The sequence below is a fragment of the Culex quinquefasciatus genome, chromosome 1 (genome assembly GCF_015732765.1).
Source record: "Culex quinquefasciatus strain JHB chromosome 1, VPISU_Cqui_1.0_pri_paternal, whole genome shotgun sequence".
Taxonomy (NCBI): domain Eukaryota; kingdom Metazoa; phylum Arthropoda; class Insecta; order Diptera; family Culicidae; genus Culex; species Culex quinquefasciatus.
The window spans coordinates 4521404-4535990 of record NC_051861.1 but is presented as its reverse complement, the minus strand read 5'-3'; the positions used below and the strand labels follow the sequence as shown (position 1 = coordinate 4535990).

General features: G+C 42.4%; 1 protein-coding gene across 3 annotated transcripts in view; it reads left to right on the top strand.

The window, feature by feature from the left end:
• Nucleotides 1–13853, top strand: part of LOC6032626 (GIGYF family protein CG11148) — a 34402-nt gene extending 20549 nt beyond the window's left edge. For 2 of the 3 annotated variants that reach the window (XM_038261623.1, XM_038261631.1), the window contains exons 2-7: nt 3913–6963; nt 7040–7662; nt 11439–13116; nt 13184–13258; nt 13325–13479; nt 13547–13853. In XM_038261623.1, the coding sequence (XP_038117551.1) occupies nt 4107–6963; nt 7040–7662; nt 11439–13116; nt 13184–13258; nt 13325–13479; nt 13547–13672 (5514 nt within the window). In that variant the 5' untranslated portion in view covers nt 3913–4106 and the 3' untranslated portion in view covers nt 13673–13853. The remainder of the gene's footprint in view (nt 1–3912; nt 6964–7039; nt 7663–11438; nt 13117–13183; nt 13259–13324; nt 13480–13546) is intronic. The other variant, XM_038261640.1, reaches the window with a different exon arrangement.
• Nucleotides 13854–14587: the final 734 nt, after the last annotated feature.

Here is a 14587-nt window from a genome sequence, read left to right as displayed (position 1 = left end):
CTTGAAATTAAAAGGAAGGATTTTGTATTTTGCTTGAAAAGAAGTAAACCAAAGAGAAAATCCATAAACACACAGATTCAAAAATACAAATATTAAAACTAAAAAAATCTAAGATTAAAAAAATAAAAAGAAATATATATACAAAACAAAATTAAAAAATCACAAATTCAAAGCTTTAAAATTCTAATAATTAAAAATTTATAAAATTAAAATAATATAATTCAATAATTCATATATTCAAAATCCTTCAAATTCAAAATTATAATCCAAAAAATTTAAAATTCTAAATTAAAATATAGAATTTCAAATCATACCCAGATTTAAAAATTTAAAAATATCAAAGAATTTAAGAATTCAAGAATTAAAGCATTTATGAATTTAAGGATTTAAGAATTTAAGAATTTAAGAATTTAAGAATTTAAGAATTTAAGAATTTAAGAATTTAAGAATTCAAGAATTTAAGAATTTAAGAATTTAAGAATTTAAGAATTTAAGAATTTAAGAATTTAAAATTTAAATTTAAGAATTTAAGAATTTAAGAATTTAAAATTTAAGAATTTAAGAATTTAAGAATTTAAAATTTAAGAATTTAAGAATTTAAGAATTTAAGAATTTAAGAATTTAAGAATTTAAGAATTTAAGAATTTAAGAATTTAAGAATTTAAGAATTTAAGAATTTAAGAATTTAAGAATTTAAGAATTTAAGAATTTAAGAATTTAAGAATTTCAGAATTTAAAATTAAGAATTTAAGAATTTAAGAATTTAAGAATTTAAAATTTAAGAATTTAAGAATTTAAGAATTTAAGAATTTAAGAATTTAAGAATTTAAGAATTTAAAATTTAAGAATTTAAGAATTTAAGAATTTAAGAATTTAAGAATTTAAGAATTTAAGAATTTAAGAATTTAAGAATTTAAGAATTTCAGAATTTAAGAATTTAAGAATTTAAGAATTTAAGAATTTTAGAATTTTAGAATTTTAGAATTTTAGAATTTCAGAATTTCAGAATTTCAGAATTTCAGAATTTCAGAATTTCAGAATTTCAGAATTTAAGAATTTTAGAATTTTAGAATTTCAGAATTTCAGAATTTCAGAATTTCAGAATTTCAGAATTCAGGAATTTAAGAATTAAATAATCTAAGTTAGACTGTAATCCATATTCATACAGACTGCAGTCCCGATTGACCCAGTTGATGGTGCAAAACATGATTTATCGAAAACTTTCAATAAAATTTACTTTGACCAGATTCCACTTATTAAATAGTTTAATGTGACATAATGGCGTTACCTTTCAAGAAACAAATAATAATGTTTTGAAAAACGAGGATTAATTTTTTTAATATTCAGGCAACTACAAGGCGGTTGTAAATATGTTTCAAATTTAGTGCATGTAAAGTATGGAATGCTAAAAAGATAATTTTTATTATTAAACTTTTTTTTTGCAAAAAATGCTTTAAATGCAATAGCAAGATTAAGAATATAAAAAAATCATGTTGTTTTCATGTAATTTAAAAATATACTCAAATTAATTAAAAAAAATACAATAAACTTTATGACTCATTATTTTCTGTATGATTCAGTTCAACTTTTATTAAATTTTTAAAGTATTTTAGATTTTATTTTACCTGTGTTCTCCTTCATTTTAAAATCATTTTTGAGAAGAATGGGAAATGCTGGAAATTATGTTATAACTTTATTAGAACGAAATGCTATACATTATTTTTGTTAGGTCCTTGTCGGTACTGAAACTTGGTTAGCAATGAGTCTGCTTTTGTAAATGCAGTTTTCTTAAACCTAAGAAAAACCTAAAACTACAGAGGATCTTGTGTGTAAATGTTAGTGGGAGGGAGCCAATTACCCGCGGCCTACTGGGGGTTAGTATTAAGAGAAAATATTCTAGCATAAATGGATCTAAGATCGTTAAAAAATATAAGCTTGATCCATTTCTAAATGTTTCAAAAGTTAAACTAGATTTAATCAATGAAAAGTTTTTAAATGTTGAGATAATTGCAATAACTTAACTATTCAATAATATCATTTTGAGAAAGAATCTGTTTTATCTGAAAATCTGTACAAATCAGTACGGTGACCCAAATATCTGTCATCTGTACGTACAGATTCTGTACTCAAATCTTTGCTGAAAATCTGTACCATGACAGATAAATCTGTACATGTGGCAACGCTGGTGGTGACGGTGCTGTTGAGAATAGACAAATCCAGCGAAAGCTCAACGCTGCTTTTTGATGGTGAGAGATTTGACAGCTCCCATACTAAATGTCTCGATTTTCATACTTTTTGTTAATTTTCTTCTAAAATAAAACACTTAACATATGAAAACTATATATTTTTGGTGCCCAAAATTCCTGCTGAATCGAATGTTGTACTTATCTCAATTGCAAATTTTTTAAACAGTTTTTATTTTAATAATATTCTAGACACATTTTGTGCACCTAATCAATCAATACTTTTATCATAAATAATCATTTTATTGCTTAAAAATTGAGTTTTCCTGAGCTCCCATATTCAAATACATGGAAGCTGTCATTTCTAACACCATTGGCCACCTAGCGGCCATTTCAAACTGGATACGTCTATAGAGGGGAAACTAGGTTCTCACCGGTAAGAATTGTTCCAACATTATGGCGCACTTAATGCTTGTTGCTAGCCTGTGTCGGGGCGCCTGTGATTTTGAATCAGCTGACTGTCGCCAGATGTTGCATGATCTCATTATGTTAATATCGATAGATTTCTCAAATTTTATGTACATGTAGTTGTTACACGCATTCGAACATAACTCGTATGCTAGTTTGCGGTTTTAATCCATGTATTGGACCGTTTGTGATTTAAAATGTAATTTACCACAGCACATCACACAAACTTGGTACTCTTTTGTGGTAATTTTTCAATAGTTTTCATAAGGCATTTGTTCAGATCTTCTTTTTTGACGCTTGTTTTGATCATTTTTTTTGCTGTCATGAAAAAAAGTTGCATTTCAAGACTATTTTATCAAGTGCAGCAAAACGCTACCTCAAATATGCCTGTTACTGAACACCAAATAAAATCTATTGTTTCGCAAAATAATGGGAAGATAATTATCAAAACGATAATTCAGCTTACTTTTCATTACTTTTAACGATTGAAAGCAATAATTTGGTTGAAAATATTCTCTACTGAATAAAATTCAAGTTTGTTTACCTCTCTATGAAAAAAGTTTTAGATATTTGTGGATTTCAGAGATCAATGTTTTTCTCCTTTTTCATATAAAACGTTTATATTTGAAATGCTTTCCAAAAAAGGATAAAGCAAATCGACGATTTTCTATGTTTTATGGACGATCTCCAATCTGCTCAGAATAAGTGCGATGAAAACATATATTTTTGAATTATCAATCAACAAAAATCATACGAAGTGTGATCATGGACATTCCATTGGTCGTTTAAAAAATCTAAATACCTTGAGCAGATGCATTCCAGTCTATTTTCTGACTTTGAGCGAAATGAGCGGATGAGCCGTTCAAAAGAGCCGCTCATTTAAATGAGCGAACGAAAATGAGCGGCTCACAGAAATGAGCGGTTTTGCCCACCACTACTAGTTTGTAAGCAAGATTTCTAGCAATGGAATGCCGCTTGGTTCAGTATAGGGATATTTACCCTACCAATAAAGAACATCGAGTTGCGTAAGATTTACGCGGAATCACACCACTTTCTCAGCAGTCCCAATTTTTCTTCAGTTAAGAATGCGCTCAGTAATTAACCCCAATCATAGAATCTAGAAAAAAAACCTTTTCTAGTCCCCTTTCGTAGCTCAACGACTTCGATGGTGGTTCAAGTTCTGCTGATCAATCATGAACAGTACCGATCGTACGACCTGCTTTGCTAATCGTTTCTTCATGTTCGTCTCCCTCTTCTTCAGATCCACAACTTGGAGTTGGACTCGCGGTGCTTGTTTGTGTTTGTGTCGGACGACGGCGCTCGGTGTTGAATCGGTGTGCCGGAAGATCCCACACTAAACGGAGCGGAAGCGACTGACGCCAAAGACCCATTGTAGCACAACTACCGGTCGGAGGTGAAGTCAGCGAGTCAGCAAGGGTCAACAGCAGAAGCAGCATGGGTGACGCCATCAACTTTGGACCGGCGTGGCTGCGCAAAGGTCCGGGACTGGGCGGGGGACCACCCCACACCAACAACAACAACAGCATCAGTAGTGGAGGGGGAGGAGCGGGTGGTGGCCACACCAATAGCATCCACACCAACAGTAACAGCAGCAGCAGCAGCAGCAGCTTCAACAACAACAACAATAACAACAACAGCAACAGCTCCGGTTCTGCTGGAGGTGGTGGTGGCGGCGGCGGTGGCAATTCGGCAGCCCTGGCGGCTGTCAATGCTGCAGCCGCGGCCGCCGCAGCAGCAGCGGCAGCTTCCACGGTCACTCGGTACGCGTTGGCCGAGTTTCGGTACGGGCGGGAAGAGATGCTGGCCTTGTTCGACATGAAATCGGTGAAATCGCCAGAGATTCTGGCCAACTTTAAGAACCTGTTTGTCGAGAAGATCCAGTGTCCGTTGGCGTTGATCCCGTGCACGGACGATGACGTCGTACCGGAACCAGACAGCCGACGCATATGGCAATCGCGGAGCATCTCGCTTGGGGTGCCGGGGCGTGGTGCCCGCGGTGGTTCGGTAGATCGTGGAAGAGGCCGCGGCAGGGGTTTCCTAACCGGCTATCAACGGTCGACCTCTTTCTACGACGATGAGGCCAGAGGCGTGGGAAGGGGTGAACGACCATGGCTGGAGCGCAACGGCACCGGTGGTGGTGGTGGCCCGCTGGGTGGAGCTGGGGGCGTGGGCGTTGGGGGAGGGGGTCCTGGAGGTCCCGGAGGTGAAGTCGACTGGAACTCGTCCAGTTCGTCTTCGCCGAGGAAAGAGTTTGGAGTTCGCGCGAGGACGGCCAACATGGACAGCTGGCGCCGATCTCGGCCGGATGACGAACCAAGTACGACCGACTGGCGCAGTGGTTCCGGAACTGGCGGTGGGGGCAGCGGACTGTCGACGAGTCTGTCCGGGTCTAGCTTGCGGGACAAGTGGTCCAGGTCAACGAGTTGGCGCGAGGAGGAGAGTGGCATAGGCGATGGTCCTGGAGGGCGGCCACTGCATTCGTCGTCAGCGGGCGGTGGTTACAAACCTCGGATGTCGGCTCTGAGCGGTGGAGATCTCAACACGAGTGGAGGACCGGGAGGTGGTCTGAGGCGTCACTGGGACGCCGATGATCAACTGCCGGAGTGGGCCACGGAGAACCCGTCGGATTACGGAGGTAGCTTCGACGCGAGTGGAGCATTCCATGACTCGGACAACGACATTGACGGGCGGCTGGAGGACGATGGCGGGAAGGAGAATCACGTGGATCATCGCTATCACCATCAGCGCAAGGAAGGTTCGTCCGGTGGCAGTTCTCGGAGAAGCGTCCCATCGTCCAAGGAAGGTAGTGCCGCGAAGGAAGACTTGCCCAACCATGTTGCGTCGTCGGAGAAAGCCTCGGAAGAGGCGGACCCCGGCAGCAAAAAGAAGGCTGAACCGGTACGGAATGCTACGACGGATGAAAAGCCTCCAAAGGCCAGCGAGTCGGAACCGACCAAGGCGCAGGACAGCAAGGGTTCATCGCCGGCACGGGAGGCTTCTAAACCGGTGGCAAACCAAGCAAACGAAGTGGCGGCTGAAAAGAACACCTCGAAAACGGCCGCCAACAGCCAGAGCAACAGCCGAGACGGCAGCGTTGCGAAGCCCAGTGAGGCACCGAGTGAAGCGCCGGAACAGTCCCAGCCCCAGCATCAGCATCAGCACCACCAGCAGATTCACCACGAACCGAAAAAGTCCGCGTCGAGTTCGAGTGTGGATCGGATGCAGGAGGTTGCGGACGACATGGTTGCCCAGCTCATCATGGACGATGAGTACACGGGAAGTGGAGTGGATTCGGAACCGGTTCCAGTTGTGGGTCCATCTCGTTCCTTGGACAAGTCTCCCGTGCTGGGTGGTCAAATTCCGCTCAACCTGTTGCTTTCGTCAAAGGATCCGGTCGCAATGCAACAGCTGTTTGGTGGTGCCAGTGCGGCCAACAGCCGGATGTTGCACGGCCTTGGCGGTGGTCCCCAGATACCGCCCCCGATTCCGCACCCCGGCACGGACATTTGGTACTATCGGGATCCCCAGGGTAAGGTGCAGGGTCCGTTCCCGGCGTCCGAGATGACCGAGTGGTACCGGGCCGGATACTTTGACGATTCGCTGTCGGTGCGACGGGCTTGCGACGAAATCTACACGAACCTGGGCTCTCTCGTGGCCCTGTGTGGCGGTGCCATTCCATTTTTGAACTCGATGAACATACCACCGATTAAGGCTAATAGCTCGAAGCAACCACAACAGCCACAACCTCCTCAAGGTCCTCCCGCCAGCTCATTCCAACAACAGCAGCAGCAGCAGCAACAACAAAAACAACACCTCCAACAGCAGCAGCAGCAGCAACCCCCGCACGATTCTGACCTGTCGGCGCAGTTCCAGTTCTCCAAGAAGTTCCACCTGCTGCGCCAGCAAAGTCTCATCATGCAAAAGTTGGCCTCGGCCGACGGGTGGCAGCTCCTCACCCAGGAACAACAGAATGCCATCATTGCCCAGCACATGGCCCAGCTGCAGCTGACCGACGGCGTGATGATCTCGCCAACGCCCGGCCAGAACCCGGCGGCAGCCGCAGCAGCAGCGAACGCCACGAATCCGCCGAACCCGGCAAGTATTTTCGGTGGTGGCCAGCCACCCCAGGATTCGCTAGTCAATCTCAAACAGGTGCAGCAGCAACAAGGGCCCGGCCAGCCCCACCCGGTGCTCGAGCAGCTGCAGAAGCAACAGTCCAACAGTCTCAGCAACGCGTTCCAGAAGATGCCCGACTTTGGTCAGCCCCAGCCCGGCGGTCGGCCCTTGCTTGGTGAGTATTTCCCAACGCCGTCCGCTGTCTACCCAAATCTGTAACTAACACTGTCCCCCTCTCTCTCTCTCACCAGGTAACCTGAACGTCGACCACACTGCCGCCGGTCACGACCACCTGGGCCAGCTGATCCACAACATTAATTTTAATCATCAACCTCCAGTACAAAACCTTCCTGGGCTGGGCACCAACATGCTGCTGAAGCATAACCTGATGGGCAGTCTAACGCCCCAGCAGCAACAGCAGCAGCAGTCGCAACCCCCGAAACCGAACCAGCTAGAAAACGATCCCATTCAGTCTCTGCTGATGCAACTGTCGATGCACAAACAGCAACAACAACAACAGCAGCAGCAGCAACCGCCACCCCAGCCGGCCAAAACGCCCGTCGAGGTCATGTCCCCGTGGTTGCAGAACGCAACGATGCCACCCCAGCAGCAGCAGCAGCAGCAGCCAGGAGGTCGCCCACTGAGCTCCGGTTGGGGGGATCTGGCCCAGCCGGGTGGTGGACAGCAGTCGGCGGGTGGGCCGTTTGGTGCGCACCTCGGTGGACATCCGCTGGTCAACACTAGCATGGCCAACGAACCGCAGGCACCGTCGGTTGTGTCGCTGTTCAAGCACCATCAGCAGGCCGACAAGCAGCAACAGCAGCAGCAGAACCAGGACAAACTGGTTAACGACTCTCAGCAGCAGCAAATGCACGTAAGTTTTTTTTTTTGGTGGGGCTTCGAACTACGGTTATACTTGGTTGAAACTTTGTTTTAGACCATTTTGATTTTCTCGCTGTTGATGAGCTTGAATCGAAAAATGGTCTCAGTTTCGGATTTTTTGGACAATTTTTCACTAAAGATTAGATTAAAATTAATTTGTTGATTAGAAGATTATAACTGTTTTTAAGACATATCATGCAACATCTAGGAATAAACATATTTCATTTAAGGCTAGTAAAAAAACAATCAAAAAACTGTCAAATTTGAGGTTACAAATACCTAAAATTTTCTTAATCCGTACAAAGCTGAAAAGGAACAGGAACGGAAAATAAATAAAGGAAATAATCTGGATTTGTTTGTTTGAATGCGACTGAAAATTACAAACGTTCAATAATTTTGTACGCGATATAAATAATGGTATTGAAAATCCACAAATTATTCATAGGGCCTTAAAAATAGAAGTACACAGAAAGGAAGAAGAAGTGATAAGAAAACTGGCAGAATAATTTATAAAATCAATAATTCTAAAATTTAGTAAATTAGAAATTTAAACTAAATCAATTATAAATTTCCAAAATTGTACGATTCAAAAAAAAAAAAACAAAAAACCAACACTTAAAAACTCAAAAGAGTTAAATTATTCAAAACTTTGAAAACTCGGAAATTTCAAACAGTTGAAAATACCATAAATCCTAACTCCAAATTTTTAATTAGATTTTTTTTTTGAAGATTTTGAATTACAAAATTTGAAAATTTCTAAATTATAAAAGGTTGAAGATTCCAAGAATGTGAAACTTTTCTTGAACAGCAATAAAATCAGAAACTTCTAAATTTAGTAATTCAATAATTTAAAAATTCAGCGATTTGAATTTTCAGAAATTCTTATCTTAAACATTTGAGAATTTCAAATTCAAAATTTATTCTTTTATAACTTAGATTTTATAAATAAAAAAAATAATATTCAAAAGTATATCAAATTACAAATCCAAATATGTAAAAAAGTCAGGAAATTAAAAAAAATCTTTTTAAATACTAAAATAGCAAAGCATAGCATAGCATAGCATTGGTGTCTACCCGTAGCTGCTACTTCGTTATTGACCAGGACCCCCAAACATTGCTCCGTGAACCACAGATGAAAAGTAGGAACCAATCATCACCCCTTCGCAATTTTCAAAGGTCCCTATCGTGCTGATCAATACCGACGCCGGCCACGACCAGTGGTAAGACACGGGGAAGTGGATGGGAATGTTAGTCCGATACTTGAGTGATGGGACCGCTAAATCAGCTGCGACTCCGACAAAGTATCACATGAGTTTTGAGGGATTAGTAAGATGGGTATGAGGTCCGGATTCACTGTGGTAGGTGATGCGACCATAAGCAATTTGTTTATCGGTTGAAATTTTAAAAATCTTAGGCAGCCGGCTGCGGAAAGATAGCTATCTAGGGATTTAAATATACACTCAAACCCCGATGGTTTGACACCAACTGTTGTCAAACGAACGGGGTCACTTTTTAGTTTGACACCCCTTTTACACGGAGTTCACACACACTACCAAACGTTTGTTTTGATAGTGTGCGTGAGCGTCGTGTAAAAAGTGACAGTTCGTCACTTTTTAGTTTGACTTTGACCAACCAACGGGGTACAAACTAAAAAAGTGTCAAACGAAAAAGTGACCAACCACCGGGGGTTGAGTGTAGTATTAATTCGACCGCGATTCTCCAGAAATTCTCCGTCGGCGTGCCTTCCGATCAACGGTGATGTAGGAAGGGCTTCATTCAATAAAATGATTTTATATCTTAAGCCTTAAAACATATTCGACGGCGTGCCTTCCGATCATCGGTGATATGGAAAGGACTTAATCCAGCAAAACGGCTTGCTAGTCTCAAAAAATAGGTACGTTTTTATAGAAACTATAAAAAGAGAACAATACAAAAAAAACTAATCGACCAACGAACGCGAGTTAAAAAAAAAACAATGAAATAAGAAGAAGGTAAAAAAACAAAACTGCGCGTCCCGAAAAGCACCACACTAATGATGCTATTATTAAATTATAGGGGCAGGGGGGGGGGGGGGGGGCAGAATGGCCCATGGGGGCAGAATGGGCCACCCTTGGTTTTGGGCTTTAGAATGGATTTAGACCAACCGTAAGGCAAGGGTCTTATAAAGGACGTCAAATAACATCACCATACCGAAAACGACGTTTGAATTCATTGTATTTTTCGAATTATGAGCAAAAATGTAAATTATTGACAAAACCACGCAAATGTTGTTTATTTCGAGGTTTTTAAATAAGCTTTCTGAAAAGTTGGATTGTTTGAAAAAGTTTGTACAATGGTGGAAGTGTTAAATTAAAATCCACTTGGGGGCAGAATGGACCACCCATTTTCTGACTTATAAAAACAATCAAAAGTTACGAAATTCGAGCTAATTGGATAATTTCGCTCCTGATAGCTTCACAAATCACGTTTAATGCAACATTAGTTGATTTTTTAGTTGTTTTGATGCTTATTTGTAAAAATAATGTCTAATTACAACATATTAACACTATTTTCAAAAATGTTTGTTTTGGTAAGTGACTATTTTTATGAAAGTGGTCTAACTTCATGGAAACTATGTTAGAAAGGTCCCTCAAGTCATTTCTTATCTCCCTTCAACGTTGTATTAGACGAAATGGCTTGTTTTCTAAGGTGGCCCATTCTGCCCCGCACCCTGGAAAAGTAGTCGAAAAAACTTTTTTTTAAAAGTGCACCAAAAATAGTTTTAATCTAAAAATTTTCATCAACCCAGTATACAACATTGAAGGGAACATCCCAAAGCATAAGCCTACTACACTGAATTCATAAATTTGTATGTTTTTCTATGGTTTATTGCGCATTTTACTTAGGCGGGCCATTCTGCCCCCCCTGCCCCTAATGACCCCATGCACTCGAAAAGCGACACAAAAGAGACGGTAAATAACACAAAAAAAACAGGACTGCGCGTCCCCACAGGCACCGCACTACTCAATCTTTTTAAATACTAAAATACTTTAAAAATACAAAATTCTAAAAGTTAAAAATAGTAAGTATAAAAAAATATTAAAAATATAATAAATTTAAATTTAATGATGAATCATGAAGTTTCAAAATTCGAGAATTCTAAAATTTAAAATATCTAAACTAGAAAACATACTAAATTCTATAATTTTAAAATTCCAAAATTTAAACACAGTCCAGACTCGATTGCCGAAGTTCGATTATACGATTGTTTTTATGGGACTTTGGATAATCGAAGCATGGAAACAATATTTTTGTCTTTTTTATTTTTCTTAAGCCGCTGCAAATATTTTTTTGAGGTCTATGAATGTCGCTCAGTAATGGCGTTCATGACAGGCGACCCGATGATGAACTAATCATGCAAAATTCATGCTTTAATCGTTGATAAAGTACTACCAAAGTTTGGGCCAGTTGAAGATATACAACAAATCTCGGATTAGTTTTCAAAAAGCCGTAAGAGCCATTGGTAAACGAAGTCCTTTTTGCATCGGTATTCGACCTATTTACGAAAAACCAATATCAAAAATGCTCGAAATTGTTCATCTACACGTCCTTCAAGTGCTCCATACTTGAAATAAATGAAATTTTGTTTCATTTTCGAGTAAAACGAAAATTAGTGTCAGAGGTCACAGTGGCTCTTACGGCTTTTTGAAAACTCATCCGAGAAATATTCAAATAATTGCACTGTGAATGATCCGTGTATTAATTTGTTGTTTTTTTTTTTTTTTGTAGCAACAACAACAGCAACACCATCATCATCATCAGCAACAGCAGCAGCAGCAACAACAACAACTGGCAAATCATCAGCCATTCGAACGTACCCAGCAAAAGCTGGACAGTATCGCTGCCCAACAACAACAACAACAGCAGCAGCAGCAGCAACAGAATCATCAACCTTTTGAACGGACTCAGCAGAAGCTGGACAGCATTGCTGCCCAACAGTTGCAACAACAGCAGCAGCAACAGCAACAATTCGTTCAGCAACAGCAGAAGCAGCAACCCCAGGCTGCCAAGGATGAGCGCAAGGAGCAGCAGGAATTGCTGCTTCAGCAACAACAACAACAACAACATCTGCATCAGCAACAGCAGTTGCAGCAAGCCATCAACAAGCAGGCCGAGAAGTCTGCCGCGGCGAAACCGGCCCAATCCCTGAACAAGGTGGTCAACAACGTGGACGCTCTCGAGAAGCAGTTGCAGCAGCAGGAGCAGTCTGGCAAGGCGCCAAAGGGTGGCAACAAGAAGCAACAGCCGAAGCAGCCCCAGCAACAGCAACTGCCGGACGATGACCAGGGCGAGTTCATCAACATGAAGAAGGAGATGGAGGAGAAGAAGCGCCAGAAGGAGCTGAAGAAGCAACAACAGGAAGAGGCCAAGCGCAAGCAGCTCGAGGAGAAGAAGAAGCTCGAAGAGTTGGAGGCGCAGAAGAAGGCCAAGTTGTTGGAGGTTCAGCGTCGTGAAGCGCAGAAGATCCAGGAGCAGCAGCAACAACAGCAGCAGCAGCCGGCGCCTCGTCCGGTCACGAAGGTCGCCCCGTGGTCTGCTTCGGTGGCCGCGGAAACTGCCGTCACCGGACCAAGTCTGGCGGAGATTCAGAAGGCGGAACGGGAACGTCGTGCGGCGCTGGCCCGCCAGGAGCAGTCCCTTCGCGAGCAACTGCAGCAGCAGGAAATGGTCGAACTGCAGACGCAGCTGGACAGCAAGCTCAAGTGGAACTCGCAGACGCTGCCACCGCAGAACATCAAGTCGCTGGCCGAGATCCAGGCGGAGGAAGCTGCTGCGGCCGAGCGGAACCGCGAGAAGAATGCCGCGGCCATTACGGCGGCTGCCATTGCAGCTTCCTCTTCGAAGCCATCGAAGAAAGATGACTTGCTGGGAACGGCCGTCTGGCAGAGCCAGAGTGGCTCCGGCAACAGCGCTCTAACCTGGAACGCGGCCAAATTGTGGGCCGGCTCGGAGGATCAGAACAGCAACAGCGTCAGCTCGGGCGGATTCTGGGAGGAACCGAACCCATCCAACAAGAACGCAGGTCGTCAAAAGCACCACCAACAGCATCAGCAGCAGCAGCAGCAACAACAGCAACAGCAAGCTCAGAACCAGAAGCAGCTGCTGGCCAAGAGCAAAACCATGGGCAGCATCTCGACGGCCTCGTCCTCGAACGCCGTGGCTGCGGCCAAGCAACACCAGCAAAAGCAACAACAACAACAGCAGCAGCAGCAACAGCTGGCCGCGAAGCGTGCTGCCTCCGCCTCGGCCAACAAGAATGCCACTCCAGCTGCCGGCAATGGCAAGGAACGTTCCGGTGGTGGTGGCGTCGTCGCCGCTCAAAATGCTGGCTCTGCCGACCAGACCACGCACGAGTTTACCGGCTGGTGCACCCGCGCGCTCACCTCGCTGGGCAGCAACGTTGATAGTGAGTTTAGTGGCAGGTTGATGGGAGACTTTTTGTGATCTAACGATGCTGCTTTTCTTTTTCGCAGTTCCGACCTTTGTTGGCTTCCTGCAGGACATTGAGTCACCGTTCGAGGTCAAGGACTACATCCGACTTTATCTTGGTGAGTAGAGCTAAAGTTAGTTAGTTTGTTAGTTGCTTTTGCTAATCCGGCGAAATTCCCCACCAGGTGAAACCAAGGACTGCGCCGAGTTCGCCAAGCAGTTCCTGGAGAGACGCTCCAAGTACAAGAACCAGATGCGCCAGAAGAATGCCCACATCGACGACATGTGCAAGCCGGCGCCGGCCATCAACCCGTCGTCCAACGATTTCCAGGAGATCAAGGTAAGTTGCCAATAACCCCCCCAAAAAAAAATCTTCCTTTTTGAACAAATGCGCTCCTTCACAACAGGGTAAGAACAAGAAGATCAAGAAGAACAAGATGACCAAGCTGGACAACCGGATTCTGGGCTTCTCGGTGACGGCCGCGCCCGATCGGCTGAACGTGGGCGATCGCGACTACGGCGATAACGCCTAAGCGGCCGGGTCGAGGGGTTGTGGCTGGTGGCGCTGCGCGGAGGGGGAAAACAACCACACGAAACACAGAAAGAACACAGACACACACACACATTTCGGTAGGTTGCGTTAGAGAAGGAGGTGGCACACATTTACTCGCATATAATAACAAAAAGTTAATAAAAAAAAAAAAACGAAAGATTGCAAGAGAAAGAGAGAGAGAGACACACAAACACTTAAAACAATAGCTAAACAATAACCTGTACAATCGAATTTGCGTAGTAGATAGAAGAGAGAAGAAAGAGCAACCAAAACCAAACACATACACTTACAATCATACACAACATTTGAATTTGTTTCTATTGTTTCGTTTTGTTGTCGATCACTGTGTTGAAATGAGTGGTGCAAAGTAAATGTGCGATCAATGCGTTTTGCACACTCCACCAGAGTATGTGGGTACTATATTCCATTGTGAATTGGATTTTTATTACATTAAAATACGCGTTCGTGCGGAATTTAAGATAAAATAAAGCGGGATGCGTTTTCTTTTAAACATTGTTTATTTTTAACACTGTCGCAATTCTTTGGCTTAAATAACTCAAACTTTTTTTTTGTGAATAATTTATGTATTTTGATTAACGTGTAATGTTTTGACAGAATTTTGCTCCTTACACATTCATCTTAAATCACTCAGTTCGGTCTACCCTCAATTATTCAGCAGGAAAGATTAAATGTCAGTTTCGGGTGAATTTAATACAATTTTCGTTGCACTTGGTTCAAAAAATCTGTTTAGAATTTTTTTAAGAGCAATCACACTGTATAAAAACCCAAATAGATTTAAAAATGTTGGCGGCCTTTCTTTTTTGACAACTCACGCCACAATTCCAGAGTAAATTATCAAAACAACCTATGATTCATGGGTTTCCTATGCAGATAG